The following is a 17655-nucleotide window of genomic DNA, read 5'->3' as shown; positions in this document are numbered from 1 at the left end:
TCTCAAAAAATTTAAAATAAATAACTATAATGTACACAAATTAAAAAAAAAAAAAAAAAAAAAAAAAAAAAAAAAACATAGGCTAAAAAATTCTTCTAAATATCGAAAAAGATATGCATCAATTGTAGAAGCACCCTATATTATTTTCAATCAACGGTTTCATTTATTACTTCATGAACAATTTAGTCAAAAAGACTATTATTATTATTATTATTATTATTATTATTATTATTGAGATGACATTGTGCAAAGAAACAGAATATTGAAACTTCTTTTATTCTTTGCCATCTAATTATCCAATGATTTATTTCCATTATTCTTGGTCTTGGGATTACATTTTCAGTTAAAATCAGTATAAAACTGGATGATCTGTGTTCTCACTGATATGGGAATTGTCACATAATGTGTCTCATCTGTCCAAGTCAAACTCCCAAAATAGTAGCCAGTGTTGACCTTGTGAGAGGTTGAGACTTCAACTGTGAAAGATAAATCTTTAACTGATGAGTTAAAAGCCAAAATATCAGGTCTCACAGCTACATGAATTCCTTGTGGAGAGTCAATTTGGGCTTTGTAAACTGAATTTACAGGACCAACATTTGTGACAGTTCTAGTGAGAGTAACTGAGTTTCTTATACTTGGAATGGTGATTGAAGGAACATTTACATCAAGAATGGAAGGTTTGGGGCTTGGACATGTTTTGGATTTTCCAACAAGTTGAGTGATTGAAGAATCATTATAGCCAACAGCACAGAGGTACATTATGTAGTCATCTGTGCCCATGTCGTATACGAGACCAGGTTTGGCTGCCTTATTCGGGTTCACAATCCCTGCTCCATAATCAAAAGGATTGGCTAGCTTTTGTGGTGACCCCTCAGCAAAAACAGGCTCTCCAAATGGATCAGTCTTCCAAGCTGCAAAAAAAATGAAAATATAGTTTGCTTATCCGATTTTAATGGTTAATAGTTTCAGCAGTCTCAGTGATGAGTTTGAAAGATACATAACCTGTTGTCATAAGAGCTGATTTTATTGCAGCAGGAGACCAACTTGGATGTATTGCTTTTAAAAGTGCAACAATGCCTGACACATGAGGTGCTGCCATTGATGTCCCTGAATGCAAGGCAAATCCTCCATCCATAAAAGGATCAAAGGGAGAACTTGCAGCTAGTGTACTAACACCGGGTGCTGCTATATCAGGCTGTATATCAACACAAAAACTATGTATTGGTCAAAAATATAATGTCAAAATCATAAAACTTATAAAGGGATAAATTTTTAGTGTTTTGCACCTTCAAAATGGCTGGAGAAATGGAGCTCGGCCCTCTAGATGAGAAGTGAGCAACTTTGGTTGATACGGGCCTCCCCGCTAATGTTTTAGAAGGGCTCAATTTCACAATAGGAGATCTTTGTACCAAACAAACATTAGAAATGGTTAAATGACAAGTTATCATAAATTGATCATAAACTCCAAGTGTGGATTTTGTGTGGTAATGTACCTGGTGGAACGAATATAGAATAGTATTTGGCTTCCGAGTTCATAGTCAACTTCAATACATGGAAAGTCATTGCTACATGGCCCGATAACATCTCCAGGATGCTTGGCGATAATCACTCCAACCCCACCTGCTTGTTTCACTGAAGTGACTGCTGCTGACACTGGAGCTCGATTGTTCATTGTTGTGAAACATAACACCACATTTCCAGCAACTGGTGTGTTGTTAAGCGTAAGTGACTCACATACACTGCAATTTCAACAGTTTGTTAAAGACAGATTCTTATATATTGACTGATCACTTTCCATTTGTTTATATATAGAACTGAGCACAACAAGAACCAATAGCAAAGAAATGATAGTAATCTAATAAAGCAAAATGTCCCATAAATCAAAATAAGCTTAATTATTAAGAGAAAATATAATTTAATTACCCAAATAAAGTGGGGCGAAGTCCTGGGTTTTCTGGATACACCAACCCAGTAAAACCAACTTCTTTTCCTCTAAACATTGCTTGACCCTAAAAAAACAAAATTATAACCAAAAGCAAAATTGACAAAAAAATAAATAAATAAATAAATGAGAAATTTAGAACTCAAAAATACAATAACGCTAGAAAACACACTCTTTAGTCTCAGTAGACATGTTTATAAATTGAATTGAGGCGAAAATCTGTATTTTCAAAATCAGAAATGGGCTGTGTAGCTTAAACAAATTAAATTAATTACCAGTATCGTAAAGTTGTTGCCAAGAACAATGCCAGTGGGAAAAGACCTATCAACAGTGGAAGCAGCAACAGTCAAAATCCAAGGTGAAGTATTATCAATGGTATGAGAAGAAGGTCCTTCGTTTCCACCAGCACAAACGACAGTAATCCCTTTAGTGACAGCATGAAACGACCCAGGTCCGATCCCATCCCTATCATCAATTTGAGGAAACAAAGGAAGATCCGTCCCAAGCGACACCGACAGCACATCAACGCCGTCGTGTATGGCATCATCGAAGGCCTTCAAGATATCTGCCGACGAGCATTGGCCTCTCGGCACGTTCCAGCAGACCTTGTACATGGCGATTCGAGCTTTGGGAGCGCCGCCCCTGAGGAGGCCGAGTGCGATGCCCTTGTAGCTGGCGTTGGGGACGAAGGAGCCAGCAGCTATGGTGGATGTGTGGGTGCCGTGGCCGAAGGAGTCTCTGGGAGACTTGAAATCTGGAGCTTGGGTGGTGTTGAAAGGTTGGCGATTCTCGGCGAGGAATCCATCGATGTAGTATTTGGCTCCGATGAGTTTTCGATTGCAGTCCTGTGTGGCATTGAATCGCTCCCCAGATTGGCATGATCCTTTCCAGCGTTGTGGGATTGGGCCTAAGCCTTCGTCGTTCAAAATCACTGACTCTGGCCATATTCCTATAGTGGAGTTGGAAATAGAGTGTCACCATTCCAACACACTGATAAACTTAAAATTTGTTTTTGGCTAAATTTGTAAAGAATAATTTTTATTTGGTGATTCTACAATGCACCTCCTTAAAATGGATGTATTGATGCACCCTTTACTTGTTTTGGCATCTAAAAAAAATTTTAGTATAATTTTTTTAATATTCATGTACGTTATAGCTATTTATTATATCCTACAAATTTTAAGAAATTCGGAATAATTTACAATATAGAAAACAATGTTCAAACAGTCTATTTTACACGCGTATAAAATAAAATAGTCACGCGTGCAACACACTGTTTGAACGCAATTTTCGGCGTGTTAAACTTTTTCAAATTTCTTAAAATTTTGCAGGATGACTTAAATAAGTATAATTTACATGACCATGAGAAAAAATTTGACTAAAAAATTATTTTGAATACTAAAACAGATAGAGATGTATCAGTGTATCTCTTTTAAGGGGTGCATTATAGAATTTCCCATTTTTATTTTTCATCTAGCATATTTTATGTATATATTTAAATTTTAAAATCTTACTTATTATAATTAAAATAAATTTATGCTTTAAATTTTTTATTAATTATTGTAAGGAAACATTTCACTTTTTATGAAAATAGTTGTGATGATGCATATTAATAATAACACTTAATTGTTTTAAAAAAATAACAATTAATCATTTATTTTTTATTGTCAATTTTATATTTACTAACTCTATTTATTATACACACTATTTCACTTATATTCGTTTTTTAAATGAGTTTTTATGATGTTTTTATTTTAATTCTATTTCAGACATTATTTCTTTTTTCAAAAATATACATGTAATGGGTACCCGATGAGAATCCTTCTCCCGTCGAGTAATCCCTACCCCGCTCCCGCTTTAATTTAAACGGGTATTGGGGCAGAAATGGGGTGAATTTAGAAAGCGGGTATGGAGTGAGAGAGCAATCCCCGCCCTGTTTACATCCCTAATGCTAAAGGGCACTCATGGTGTCTAGTATCACTTAAGGCATTGTTATTGGGCACCATTGGTGCTCAACACCTTTCATAAGTGACACCCTACAATTAGTTAGCTATATTCTCTAAACCTTATTTTCTTAAGTTATATGAAACTTCTTACTTAATTACACTAATAGTGGTATGACACTAAGAAAAGTGATAGGCACCAATAATGCCTTTTAGCAATTCTCTACCACTTATTATGAAGAATCATATCACTAATAGTGCAATTTAATACCAAATTTTACTTATTTTACTTTTAATAATAATTATAGAAAATTGTTAACTATATCTTGGACACCACAATACCTAATAGTAATCTCTAAAAGTAAATAAAAAAAATATAACATTTATAATGATGTAATTTTTAACACAACTTTTACACTACTACAAATATTAAAATTTGCTATGGTCTTAAAAACGATTTTTTTTTGGAATCGTCGCTAAAAAAATTAAGTAACTATTTTAAAACCGTCGGGAAAAATTTAGTATTCCCGACGGTTTAAAATCATAGTAAACAAAATAGGCGACGTTTTTTAATAAAATGCAAATTTTTAGGAGAGCCTTATACCCTACGGTTTATAAGAGCCCATTAAAAATCGTCACCTACTTCTCGCCGCATTTCCCACGTGCCCACCTACTTTTTTTCTATTTCCCACGTGCTCACCTATTTTTTATCACCTATTTCTTCTCAATTTTCCACACCCTAAAACAAAAATCTTAACTCTCCAAAACCCCACCCACGCCTTCGCACCATCGCCCTCCTCTCTCGCTGTCTTCCTCCCTCTCTCAGTCTCCCTTTCTTCTCGTCTTTCTCGTCCATCGATCTCTACCCACCCCTCCTCTCGTCGGTATCCCTCTCCTCTCCGTCGCATATGTCGGACCACCACCACCTCCCGTCGATGTCCCTTTTATCTCCGTCTCATACGTCAGACCACCACCACCTCTCATCCGTCTCTCTCTCTCTCTCTGAGCTCGATATAAATACATTTATTTATTTATTATATATATTTATTTTGTTATTGTATAAATTTAATTTGTTTTAAAGTTAGTTGTTATTGTAATAAAATTAATTAGTTATTTTTTTTACGTTCCCGACCGTTTAAAATTGTCGCCTATAACAGAGTATAGGCGACAGTTTTAAACCGTGCCCTACACTATAGGTGACGGTTTTAAACCGTACCCTACACTATAGGCGACGATTTAGTGTAGGACACGGTTTAAAACCGTCGTCTATACCCTGTTATAGGCGACGATTTTAGTCTACATTAGCGACGGTTTTTAACATTCGCCTATTTTGCCCATTTTGCGACGGTCGTATAGGCAACAATTATAGAAATCGACGGGAATACTTTAAACGACTGTTTAAATTATTAAAGAAACCATTTTTGTAGTAGTGTTAGCACATCAAGTATTTTTTTTTTTTTTTGGTTGCAAAATAATCTATATTTTAGCAATGTATCACTAATTTGATCTCCATAAATGCTTAAAGAAAATATAGTAATAATAGTAGAATAGTAATCTACTAATCTCTATAAATAATGTTGGTATTATTACCTTATTAGAATATGGTAATTAAGTAATAGAAATGAATGAACCTGTGTCGAGAAGACCGATGATAACTCCATCTCCCAAGTTGGCGTCATGCAATAGGTTAGACTTAGAGGATGACTGAGGAGACAGTCCCAGGTAATCCCAGCTCCTTGTTGTTTGCACCGAATGTAACTGGTTTGGTATCACCCTAATCACTCCAGGTAATCCTTTAAAATATTATAATAATAATAAAAAAAAAAGATTATATTAATTTACTATTATTATTGTATAAATGATGTGATTAATTTGGTCAATATAATTTAATATGTTTACCTGCAATCTTCTCAACTTGAGATTCTGTAAGTTTAGCTGCAAATCCAGAAAAGCCATGTCTATAACTGTACACCATTGATTTCTTGGCCTCTTCTTTGCTGCATGCACCATATATGTAACAACAATTAAATAATTACTTGTTCAACTTTTATTAATATAGTAATAACTTCACTTATTTGAATTATTTACCTCTCAAGGATTGAAGAAAGCATATCATGGTGCATATTGGTCACATGCTCAGGATCATGGTGTTGTTTTTCACCCATGTAAACTATGTGAAGCTATACACACATGAACACAACAAAACTATTAAAAAATTATAGTCTTATTATGAAATACATGATCAGTTCTTACATATATTTATTTTTGCTTAGAATTAATACTTACTTCACTCCTGGCATGAACCTGCCTATAGAGGAAGACTAAGAAAATATAGGATATCAAAAGCAAAGAACCACTGGTGCTCTTCATTATGTAATGTGGTGAGACTTTATTATTAGAATTCTAGCAAGTACTACCACCTATATAGTTGTTTAGAGCTTGCATATTGATAATTTTGGTGCATTGCCTTATATAGCTAGCTAGAGATATCAATGAGTAAATTTCGAAATAAGAATAATAGAAAAATAGGTTTTTTTTTCAATTAATGAGATTTGATTTGAATGCATTTGTATAATTTATCCAGATTTAAGAAAAATATTATGATGTTATAAGATGTTCAATGTATTATAATATATATTAATGTGATGACTAATGTACCTTAAAATATACAAAATATCTTTAAATTAAGAAAAAAGAAAAGAAAAGAAGAAAGAAAGAAGATAATTTTGATTAAAAAATATAAGTGAGCAACTTAAAAATTAAAGTCAAATGTAGAGAATGTTAACGTACAAATATGTATAAAGGATTCGGGTCTAAGAAATTAATTGACCAACTATTTAGCATAGAATAATTGAAAAGATAAGCTTCAGAAAGTAAGCATGGAAAGTTAATTAAGCAAAAAATTATCTCCTAAAATAAAAGCCTTCTCCCCTTCTTATCATGCTTTGAATTTCTATTCAACATTGTTAATTTAATTTATTTCCATTATTTTGTTGATTTGTCATAACAACTTTAACTTGTAGCCTAACGATTCAACATTCTTTTCTTTATTGCGTAAAATCATAGATTATTCTTTCTGATACAATATTCTAACAGATATTAAACGGGAAGTAATACTTATAAATCATTTTTATTAATTGACATATATACAATCAAAATAGGCCATTGTTATTGATGGAACTATAATTTAAAGGTAGACATGATCATAGTTTTAGGACCTAATGCATTTTCTACATTTATGTTTTTTTTTTTCTTTCTTTTGAATGGGGAAAAACATAAAACAAATCAACTCTGCATTAACAATAGGATAGCTCAATGAGGGATATCCTCAAACCAAGAAAAGTTAATTTTTTTCAAGCCAACTCTGCATTTTCATTTATGTTTTAATTATCACCTTTTTTTATTATTAAATTAGAAAATCATCCTTCAATTAATTTACTTACCACACAAAACTAACTACAAATAAATTTATTTATCAAATAAGTAATTAGTATAATTTCAAGGGAGTAAAATTAGTGTTTATTAACCATGCATGCCTAATTAGGAATAAAAAAAGGGAAATTTACATGGTATACTAATTTTTGTCATTTTTTTACAAAAATACTACAAGGCGGTATTTTTTACTTTTTTACTATATTTTTTTTATAAGTTTCATACTGCAATATACTGTGTTAAGTTTCACTGGTGTTTTTTAGTTGTTCTACTGTTGTTTTGAGTTGTTCTGCTTTGTATTTTACTGGTATTTTATAAAAATACAGTATTTTTGAAAAGATTTCCGTGTGACAATATTTTTGTAAAAGTTAACCTAAATTCCAATATTTTTATAAATTTCCCATAAAAAAAAAACATGAAAAATCTGAGCCTTTGGCCAGATAGAAAAAACACAATATAAGAAAGGAAGAAAAAAAATGAGTGACCCCACTAAAAATAGTAATGGGAAATTTGATTTTCTATACTTAAAAAATTTTAATATTTTATTCTTAAACCAATACATTTCAAACTAAAAAATATAGGGTAAATACTATTTTGGACCCTGTGTTTTGCAAAAGTTACAGATTGGACCCTGTGTTTTGTTAAATGACAAAATGGACCCTGTATTTTCTAAAATAGTAAAAATGGGACCCTGAGCTTAATTTTTGATAACTTTTTTTTTAATACAACCAACTTGAAGACAATGCTTAATACGAACAGATACAAAAAATGTAAACAATTTTGTCATATAGCACTTTTAGATCGGATTATAATTAAACCTTATTTTGACAAAAAAATCAATTCAGGGCCCTATTTGTACTATTTTAGAAAATACAGGGTCCATTTTGTCATTTAACAAAACATAGAGTCCAATTGGTAACTTTTGTAAAACAGAGGGTCCAAAATGGTATTTACCCAAAAATATATGATACTTTTATCTAAAACCTAAAAATACCATTCTCATAACTCAGCCCCATTTTTTCCCAACCCGCATATGCATCGGACCCCCCCAGCTTGCAAGCATCGGACCCCCCCCGTCGGACCCCATCAGACCCCCCCCATCGGACCCCCACCCAATTTTTTTCCCCAACTCGCAAGCATCGGACCCCATCGGGCCATCGTCTTCCCCAAACTGCAATTTTCCCAAATCCCAGATTTGAACCTAAAATCGAACCTAAATCTAACAAAACTCACCGTGCACACATAAACACATACATTATACATTATAACCCTAAAATCAATACCTATCAATACTCCAAAACATATATCACACAAAAAAAATGACAAAAAAAGGGGGTCGGCGGTGGGAGATCGGTTTTGGTTTGGGAGGGGGTCGGCGTTGTGGACGGTGGTGAGGGGGGGTTTGGGTTGTGGACGGTGGTGAGGGAGGGTTCGGGTTGTGGTTCGGTTTGGGTTGTAGACGAGCAGAGAGAGAGAGAGAGAGAGAGAGAGAGAGAGAGAGAGAGAGAGAGAGAGAGAGAGAGAGAGAGATGGGGTTGAGTTATGAGAGGGGTATTTTTGGATTTTAGATAAAAGTGTCATATTTTTTTTAGTTTGAAATGTATTGGTTTAAGAATAAAATATTAAGGTTTTTTAAGTATAGAAAATCAAATTTTCCATAGTAATTCAACCTATGATTCATACTAAGTTGTATTAAGTACACTTTTTTCAATAATCATCATAACTTAACTACGTACAGATTCCATGATGTTTCTTTGCTCTTGGGTTTTTGTTGTAGTGATTTTTTCTTGGTTGATTGTCTCTTAGTTTTTGTAAAATCTTTTGTTAGCATATTTAATAATATAGACAAAAATAATACTTGTGGTATTTTTGAAATTGTGTCTAATTGTTTATTCATTAAATTCAAAAATATAATTTCCTTTTCTTGTAAGAAAAAGTTTTTCAAGATTAAATCCTATTCTTTTTTGACTGAATTAAATATAAGTTTTTCTTTTATAGAATATATGATTTTATCCTTTGCTTTTTAAGAAAATTCTTATTCATATTTTATTTCTTTTGATCTGATTTCTTGCCCAAGAAACTGTGTACAACTATGGGTATTAATGTTGTCAATTAAAGTTGTCTTATTTATTTATGGAAACTTTGTTGAAAAACTGTCCAGGTTCATTGTACTTGTTTAAACAGACTGACTGACTGTTCAAACAGATTTTGACTTTTCTTTTTGGGAAGATTTTTATTTAATGACCTCATCGTTTCTTGGTTGTTTGACCACGACCTAGAGAGTTTCTAAAGTATATAAATACACCCTTAAGTCGTTGGTATTGGTTAGCTCTCTTGGTGTATCATTTCTAAATTATTTTTCAAAGTTAGAGAGTGTTTTCTTTGTTGTGTGAAGAACTTGAGTCCAATTAGTTCTTATTATTTTATTATTGTGTTACTCTGTATTGTTTCTTGTTGAAATTGTGCAGGTTGAACACCTTGGATATTGTTAATCAAACTTCGGGAGAAGTCTTGTTCGTGAGTCACCTTTTTTAGAGGAAAAAGTGCATGTGAGTCCCTCTTTAGGAGAAAGATTGCAAGTTAGTCATTTTTCGGGAGGGAGATTGCAAGTGAGTCACTTTTTCGGAGGAAGATTGCAAGTTAGTCATTTTTCAGAAGGAAGATTGCAAGTTAGACACTCTTCGGGAAGAAAATTGCATGTGAGACACTCTTCGAAATGAAGTGTGCAAGTGCTACGAATTGAAGGGAGTTCAAGGTCTCGACACTTCAAAATTTGATTAGAAGAAATAGAACAGCACTTTGCAAGAAACTATGAAATACTAATGAACTGCTATCAAATAATTAAAATATATACTACATGCTTATTTAAATGTGGAGAATAATTACCATCCTTTAAAATATATATTTAATGCTTATTTAAACATATGAAAAAGATTTAAATTCACTAATATATATTACAGATACTAAAAAATATAAACGTGACATTATGGATAGAAGCTCAATATGATTGTAAGATAAGTTTAATGATTATATATGGCATTATATACGAATAGTTACGTTTTCTTTATCATATTTTATTTGGTTAGTTGGATGAAATTTCCTTTGGAGCCAATAGGTCGCTAGTGAGGGTAAATACTATTTTGGATTCTTTGTTTTGCAAAAATTACCAATTGGACTCTGTGTTTTGTTAAATGACAAAATAGACTATGTATTTTCTAAAATAGTACAAATAGGACCCTGAATTAATTTTTTGTCAAAATAAAATTTAATTATAATCCGATCTAAAAGTGCTATGACAAAACTGTTTACATTTTTTGTATCTGTTCGTATTAAGCATTGTCTTCAAGTTGGTTGTATTAAAAAAAAGTTGTCAACAATTAAGCTCAAGGTCCTATTTTTACTATTTTAAAAAATACAGGGTCCATTTTGTCATTTAACAAAACGCATGGTCTAATCTGTAACTTTTGCAAAACACAGGGTCCAAAATGGTATTTACCCCGCTAGTGACTAGACCAACTATGTGGCCACTACCCACTAGTGACTAGACCAACTTTAGGAAACAAATATGCTGTTTTTTCAAGTGGTCATAAACTATAGGAAGCCATTTTTTGTGATAGATAAGCAAAGTTTTCTCAATTCTAAGCACTTTCTCAAGGAGGCCAGCTTTAAAGTTCTTGACTATGTATAAAGGGAACAACAAAAATGTGGAAGCAAGCTAATAGCATCATCCCCAAAATTGTGAATCATCCCACTCAACATAGATAGTCATCATTCCTTCTTTCTTTCTATATTTCCTTTTGAAGCATTATGGGTTTTATCACGAGAACAGTAGCTTTATCTTGAAAAAGAGCATAGATAGCCACTAATGACAATGAAGAAACAAAAGCTAAGAAAAAAGCACCACTAGGCAATATCAAAAATGGGATTTTAAGAGATTAAGGTGAATCATTCCACAGTTGATATGTCATTATTACAATTGACTAGAGTCACTAAGTTCACAATCACTTGTATATACATATCTATACTCATACCCCACCAACGTCTAAAATTTCAAAGCCAATAATTCAGTGTCCAAAGAAAGAATAAATTTAACAAATCACTGTATACCCATCAAATGTTTAATTAAGAGCTAATACATTATCATTTATCTAAATCAAATACGAGATTAAGCTACAAATTTGAATCTAAAACATGTATTGTACCATAATATTAAAATGCTTATAATGTGATATAATAATATATAAACTAATTAGGATTTTTGATCCCTGAATTTTGACTTGTAACAAATCATGCTCCCTGAACTTTTAAGATCGTTAAAAATATTACCTGAAGAGATTGTTGGATTTAAGGATTTTTTTTCAATTTTAGTAAAAAAGTCTAACATGGATGAAAATTCAAGGGCATAATTTAGTACATGTCAAAGTTCGAGAGACGTAATTTGGTAGATATCAAAGTTCGAGGAGCATGGTTTAGTACATAAACAATCACTGAAATAGTAAAATTAAATAAAATTAGACAAAAATTCTTAAATCTAACAATCTCAATAGTTCATGTGGTATTTTTAACGACCTTAAAAGTTCAAGGAGCATGATTTGTTACATGATAAAGTTCAGGGACAAAAATTCTAATTAACGAAATATATATAATATATAAAATTTGTGATTGTGTCTGAAGCAAATAGTGGAGTAACCACACATCACAACCATTCGTGGCCTACTGTTCAAGTTGACAAACCAAAATAATAAAAGTTGGGAAAGTGAACAAAATAAAATCAATCAATCTAAATTTTCCAGAAAAATGAAAAATAAAATTTATGCCTCACGTGGACTGAATGATTCCCCATGCGTAAAGCTTACAATGTAAAATCTTTTCCAGCATCTTTGCATTCCAGAACGCATTAAAAAGAACTCTAACAAAAAAAAGAGAATCTTTATTTTACTCTTTTCTTACTTTTTAATCTTATATTAGTAATGCAGTAGTGCATGATTGGTTTATTTATATATAAAACTTTAGAAACTACAAAAACTCAGTAAAGTATTTGGAAATAATCAAAGACCTTGTTCGACTTTGATATGAATTCAAGAAACTGGAAATGTACAAAAAAGAACCACGTACTTGTGGTTCTTGCTCTGTTTTTCTTTCAACACTATTTACATGTGTCATTTAAGCTTGTTGAGGCCAAAAGTAATGTGAGTGTTTGTGTTTGTTTAAGAGACTTATAATTATAAAGTCTTAAAGTTTTCTCTTTTTTTTTTCTTTTTTCTTTACAGCATATACTAAAGAAATAAATGTTTTCAGGTCTATATTGTGTACTTGGGAGGAAAGAAGCATGGTGAACCAGAAGCTAACAAAAAAACCCAACATAAATTGCTAGTCAACTTGCTAGGAAGGTATGCATTTCCATGTATACGAGTAAACGAACCTACTTTTCTCATTGATTCTAATGTGGATACGAGTTGCATGCACAGATATAAAATATTCTAGTTTCTCTTTCCCTTCTTGTGTTGTGTGTGATTAAAGCAAAAAAGATGCAAAAAGATCTATTGTATACAGCTACAGACATGGTTTTTCCGGGTTTGCTGCAAGGTTAACAGAAAGTGAGGCTGAATCTATGGCAGGTATAATGTCTTAACAAGTAGTATATATACTATATAATCTGCATTATCTATCTTAGCAGTAACACCACTAATGATGGCTTTCACTTGGGAAATGCAGAATTTCCTGAAGTTATCCAGGTGATTCCTAACCGCATACACAAGCTACATACCACTAGAAGTTGGGAATTCATCGGTATCAGACATAATTCTCAGAAAAATGACTTGACTGAGAATACTGGGAAAGGAACTATTATTGGTCTCATAGATACTGGTAAAAACAAATATTATCTGAAAAGAATTAAACAATAACCATAATTTATACTACAATTCAAACTAATCCATACCTCTTTAGGTGTTTGGCCAGAGTCTGAAAGTTTCAATGATGAAGGCATGCCCCCAATCCCATCACACTGGAGAGGAGTCTGCCAACAAGGAGATGAGTTTAACCAAACAAACTGCAATAAGAAAATCATTGGTGCTCGTTGGTTCATGAAAGGATTCATGGCAGAAATTAAAAAGCCTGTAAACAGAACCCATATTAAGGGAGAGTATTTGTCCCCAAGAGATGGAAATGGCCATGGCACTCACACAGCTTCAACTGCAGCCGGTTATTTTGTGAAACAGGCCAGTTATAAAGGACTAGCTGCAGGCTTGGCCAGAGGAGGAGCACCTCTTGCTCATTTAGCAATTTATAAGGCTTGCTGGGGTTCTGGACGCTGCACGAATGCTGATCTTTTGAAAGCATTCGATAAAGCTATACACGACGGAGTGGATGTACTATCCATTTCTGTTGGCAATGAGGTTCCTTTGTTCTCCTATGTTGATCTGCGTGACACAATTGCAATTGGGTCTTTCCATGCAGCATCAAAGGGGATCACGGTTGTTTCATCTGCAGGAAATAGTGGTCCCACTTCACAAACCATTTCAAACACTGCACCATGGCTCATAACTGTGGCAGCCACCACAATAGACAGGGCCTTTCCAACTGTCGTAACACTAGGAAATAACCAAACTCTTTGGGTAAAACTAATGCCCATTACGAGTCAAAACTGAAAATTGGGCAAATGAAATGAGATTTCTTCAATGGTTTTCGTTTTTTTCAGGGCCAATCTATTGGTGATACTGGAAGACATAACCATGGTTTTGTTGGCATCACATATTCCGAACGCATAGCGGATGACTCCACTGATGCTTCATCGTGAGATCTCTCGTCTAAGTTAAAGTTTGTACTTTCCTTTTTAATTTAAATAATACTGACCATAAATTAAAATAATGATAAAACAATCTCTTACTAGTTTTTCTTACAAATATTGAAGCAAGGATTGTGAGCTTGGAAGTCTAAATGCAACATTAGCAGCAGGAAAAATAGTACTATGCTTTTCAGACCAATATGATCAGCAGGATATAGCTTCAGCAGCAACTGCTGTCAAAGAAGCAGGAGGTGTTGGAATCATTTTTGCACAGTCTCACAGTGATGGACTTCAATCATGCGATATCCCATGTGTTAAAGTGGATTTTGAAGTAGGGACACAAATAATTTCCTACATAAGAAGAGCAAGGTAAAGAAAAAAAGAAGACCCCTTTAAATTAAAAGGCCATCCATACGATTTACACTAACCTTGATTGCTTGTCCACCCCCACTATGAAGGTCTCCAACTGCAATGCTGAGTTCTCCGAACACTGTGATAGGCAAATGGACGTCCCCACGAGTTGCCACTTTCTCATCCAGAGGACCAAGTTCCCTGACCCCAGCTGTTCTAAAGGTATTGCATTACTGAGAATCAAATCTTCAAATCTAGAAGCAACAATTATGTCACTTAACCACCAAACGCAATAAATTTTATTGATGCTTGCTACTGATGTTTGATGTTCCTAAATTACATCATTACATGACATTAATTTTGGACTCTTATTTCCATTATTACTATTATTATTACCTCTTCTTCCAATATTTGATCAACTAAGCACAGCCCGACATAGCTGCCCCTGGCGTGGACATATTAGCTGCCTTCCCACCAATTGACTCTAAATCCGGAAAGGGTTACTATACAATGTTATCAGGAACTTCAATGGCTTGTCCCCACGTTGCTGGGATTGCTGCTCTGATCAAATCCCTTCATCGAAATTGGTCACCAGCAGCCATAAGATCAGCTCTCGTCACCACTGGTCAGTGCAGAAAAAAAACCCAAATAATCTTATTCCCAAAAACGAAAAAAATCTCAACTTTAGAATGAAACTGCAGCTTCCCAAACTGGAACAGACGGATCAAATATATCTGCCGGAGGCCCAAATCGCAAAGCCGCAGACCCGTTTGACATAGGCGGTGGTCAGGTAAATCCCATTAGAGCTATGGACCCAGGACTCATATACGACATCTCTACAGAGGACTACGTAGAATACCTCTGCTCCTTGGGGTACAGAGCCTCAATGATCATCACTCGTTTAACAGAGATCGAAATCACTTGTGGTAGTCAAAAACGACAAGCTGGGTTGAACCTCAACCTCCCTTCCATAACGATTCCGAACCTGAAAACGACGACGCCGGTGACAGTAAGAAGGACAGTGACGAATGTTGGTGAGGTGGATTCGGTGTACGAGGCAGTTGTGGAAGCTCCGGGTGGAGTAGAAATGAGAGTTGAACCTCAGGTGTTGAGGTTTGATACGATAACAGAAACGGTGTCGTTTGAGGTGACTTTCTTGTCGGGGCAAAGGGTGCATGGTGATTATAAGTTTGGGAGCCTTACATGGGTTGAAGTTGATGGTAAGCATCGGGTAAGGAGCCCTGTCGCCGTGCGTGTCCTCAGATTTGATTCCTATGCAGATGTATGATAAATTAAGATGATACAAAATTATTGTATAATCATTTTCTCCAAACTATTGCAATTTAATACTATTTTCTCATTAAATAATATCAATTTTGATGAGCATTATGAGTATTAGTAGTTCCTTTCATTATAAATATAGGTGGTGTCATTGGTTAGCGATATTGTTTAAAAGTTATTTTTTTTTATTATATGAGACTCGATACTTAATTACACCAATAGCAATAACATATCAAGAAAAGTGCTAGGTACACTGATACCCTTTAACATTTCACTTTTCAGATATAGATTGTTGAACTGGACAATAGTTTATTAATACACTAGGAAACAAAAGCCGCGCGTTGCGCGGTCTTAAAAAAATCATAAGCTATATATATTATTGAAAAAAGTTTATTTTTTAAATGTGAATTTTTTACAAAGTTATATCATAAAAAAAACTGAAGTTTCTAAAAAATAATAAAAATGCATTGAAAAAATATGATTTATCTTATCATTCTTAGTCTTACATATATAATTTTTTTTAATTATTAACAATTAATTTATTAAAATATCTTTTAAGAAAAGTTTTTAAGGTGTATTTTTTCTTAAAAATCGACGATCACTATATTTTAAAACAAAATTAATAGTCACTAATAACACACATAATTTTTCACTGATAAATTAATAAAAAAATATATAAAACATTATTTAAACTTTCAATAATAAGTTACAATTATTAATATTAATTATTACTTAATTTTTTTAATAATAGACATACAACTACTTAATTAATTAATTAGCATTATTCATAATTTGTAATAAATATTAAAATTACTACATAAATAGAGAGATTAGCAAAAGAAGAATATAACGCCACCTCTTTAATTAATTTTTTTTGTTGTGGGAAAATTATTATCATATTATTGTTGCATTTATTTTTAAATAAATATTATAAGTTGAATGATCATGTAACTTTACTTTTTACTTAATTAAATTATTATTATTATTTTAAGACAAATCAATTATTTAATTATATTATTTATGTGAAATTAAAAATTGAAATTATCAAAAATTATGAAAAATAAGATATTTGAAAAATAAAGTGTCATCTCACCTCTCTATATTATCATTGTTTTTTTTTTTCACTTTTGAGAGTATTTTTTGTTTTTAACAATCCTATTAGAGATGAATTATTATTGTTCAATTAATTTTTTTAATGCTAAAAATGAGTATCATGATCACATAATCAATATTAAAATAATGTCAAGACATTTATTTTATTACAAATATAGAACCATTAGTATTTATTAACACAAAATATATTTTGAATAAATAAATTAAAAATAATATTTTCCATCATGTACTTGTTGTAGTTGCTTCTATTTTTAGGTATGATCATTATTATTTTGCATCATGTACACTATTGAGAGTGAGATAACATTCTCTATGCATTAATAAATCATCTCAATATTTAATGAGAAAAAATGTATTGTAAGACTAAAAAATTATACAAATATTAAGAAAGAGAAAAAATGAGAAAGTATCTAATATTACACTATATATATGTAATATTTATACATGTACGTATAAAAAATGGAGTAAAAAATGATAAAAAAAAATACAAATATATTGTTAAAATATTTACATAGAGAAGTGAAAGGTATGAATACTTGACATTGTAAAATGATGATGAAAATAATAAAAAAAATTGAATAAATATAAAAAAAAATAGAGAAAACAAATAATTAGAAAGAAACCTCATATAAAATGCTATTTTTTTTAGCATATATGATCATCCATGGCAATTTGTTCCAATCTTTTTAATCTTCTTCTTAAAATTTTTTTCCCTTCCCATCTTCATATATGTGTCAAAGTGTTTGTATTTTTATATCTTCAACTCATCTATATATATTATATGGAAATATGAGAAGGTATAACCA

General features: G+C 32.4%; 4 protein-coding genes across 5 annotated transcripts; 3 read left to right on the top strand and 1 right to left on the bottom strand.

Moving 5' to 3' along the window:
• Nucleotides 1–272: 272 nt before the first annotated feature.
• On the bottom strand, nt 273–13417 carry LOC115715881 (subtilisin-like protease SBT3.4). Of its 2 annotated transcripts, none has more exons than XM_030644556.2 (10): nt 13259–13417; nt 5974–6065; nt 5785–5882; nt 5517–5678; nt 2218–2891; nt 1924–2009; nt 1494–1739; nt 1287–1401; nt 1003–1195; nt 273–911 (listed from the first exon to the last, which is right to left on the bottom strand). In XM_030644556.2, the coding sequence occupies exons 1-10, from the start codon at nt 13415–13417 to the stop codon at nt 340–342; spliced, it is 2397 nt and encodes a 798-aa protein (XP_030500416.2). In that variant the 3' UTR covers nt 273–339. The 2 variants fall into 2 exon arrangements, with proteins under 2 accessions (XP_030500416.2, XP_030500415.2); XM_030644555.2 differs by lacking the exon at nt 13259–13417 and adding an exon at nt 6172–6453.
• On the top strand, nt 12373–13223 carry LOC115715883 (subtilisin-like protease SBT3.10). The gene is made up of 4 exons (XM_030644558.2): nt 12373–12506; nt 12616–12707; nt 12838–12935; nt 13033–13223. The coding sequence occupies exons 1-4, from the start codon at nt 12390–12392 to the stop codon at nt 13221–13223; spliced, it is 498 nt and encodes a 165-aa protein (XP_030500418.2). The 5' UTR covers nt 12373–12389.
• On the top strand, nt 13416–14477 carry LOC115718004 (subtilisin-like protease SBT3.8). Its single transcript, XM_030646973.2, has 3 exons — nt 13416–13934; nt 14018–14112; nt 14231–14477. The coding sequence occupies exons 1-3, from the start codon at nt 13416–13418 to the stop codon at nt 14475–14477; spliced, it is 861 nt and encodes a 286-aa protein (XP_030502833.2).
• A 74-nt stretch (nt 14478–14551) lies between these two features.
• Nucleotides 14552–15841, top strand: LOC115715882 (subtilisin-like protease SBT3.2). Its single transcript, XM_030644557.2, has 3 exons — nt 14552–14677; nt 14885–15080; nt 15157–15841. Exons 1-3 carry the CDS (start codon nt 14576–14578, stop codon nt 15741–15743), a joined length of 885 nt encoding a protein of 294 aa, XP_030500417.2. The 5' UTR covers nt 14552–14575; the 3' UTR covers nt 15744–15841.
• Nucleotides 15842–17655: the final 1814 nt, after the last annotated feature.

The sequence above is a fragment of the Cannabis sativa genome, chromosome 5 (assembly GCF_029168945.1).
Source record: "Cannabis sativa cultivar Pink pepper isolate KNU-18-1 chromosome 5, ASM2916894v1, whole genome shotgun sequence".
In the NCBI taxonomy this organism is placed as follows: domain Eukaryota; kingdom Viridiplantae; phylum Streptophyta; class Magnoliopsida; order Rosales; family Cannabaceae; genus Cannabis; species Cannabis sativa.
This window is presented reverse-complemented; position numbering and strand designations above follow the sequence as displayed.

Excerpts from the sequence above, each read along its gene's own strand:
- LOC115715883 (XM_030644558.2), top strand. The coding sequence starts at position 12,390 with ATGAATTCAAGAAACTGGAAATGTACAAAAAAGAACCACGTACTTGTG. Across the intron at positions 12,507-12,615 it reads TTGTTGAGGCCAAAAGTAAT|GTCTATATTGTGTACTTGGG; the intron begins GTGAGTGTTTGT and ends AAATGTTTTCAG. Across the intron at positions 12,708-12,837 it reads CTAGTCAACTTGCTAGGAAG|CAAAAAAGATGCAAAAAGAT; the intron begins GTATGCATTTCC and ends GTGTGATTAAAG.
- LOC115718004 (XM_030646973.2), top strand. The coding sequence starts at position 13,416 with ATGGCAGAAATTAAAAAGCCTGTAAACAGAACCCATATTAAGGGAGAG. Across the intron at positions 13,935-14,017 it reads GAAATAACCAAACTCTTTGG|GGCCAATCTATTGGTGATAC; the intron begins GTAAAACTAATG and ends CGTTTTTTTCAG. Across the intron at positions 14,113-14,230 it reads GACTCCACTGATGCTTCATC|CAAGGATTGTGAGCTTGGAA; the intron begins GTGAGATCTCTC and ends CAAATATTGAAG.
- LOC115715881 (XM_030644556.2), bottom strand. The coding sequence starts at position 13,417 with ATGAATCCTTTCATGAACCAACGAGCACCAATGATTTTCTTATTGCAG. Across the intron at positions 1,402-1,493 it reads TTCTATATTCGTTCCACCAG|ATCTCCTATTGTGAAATTGA; the intron begins GTACATTACCAC and ends TTTGGTACAAAG. Across the intron at positions 1,196-1,286 it reads TTTCTCCAGCCATTTTGAAG|CCTGATATAGCAGCACCCGG; the intron begins GTGCAAAACACT and ends GTTGATATACAG.
- LOC115715882 (XM_030644557.2), top strand. The coding sequence starts at position 14,576 with ATGCTGAGTTCTCCGAACACTGTGATAGGCAAATGGACGTCCCCACGA. Across the intron at positions 14,678-14,884 it reads TGACCCCAGCTGTTCTAAAG|CCCGACATAGCTGCCCCTGG; the intron begins GTATTGCATTAC and ends AACTAAGCACAG. Across the intron at positions 15,081-15,156 it reads ATCAGCTCTCGTCACCACTG|CTTCCCAAACTGGAACAGAC; the intron begins GTCAGTGCAGAA and ends ATGAAACTGCAG.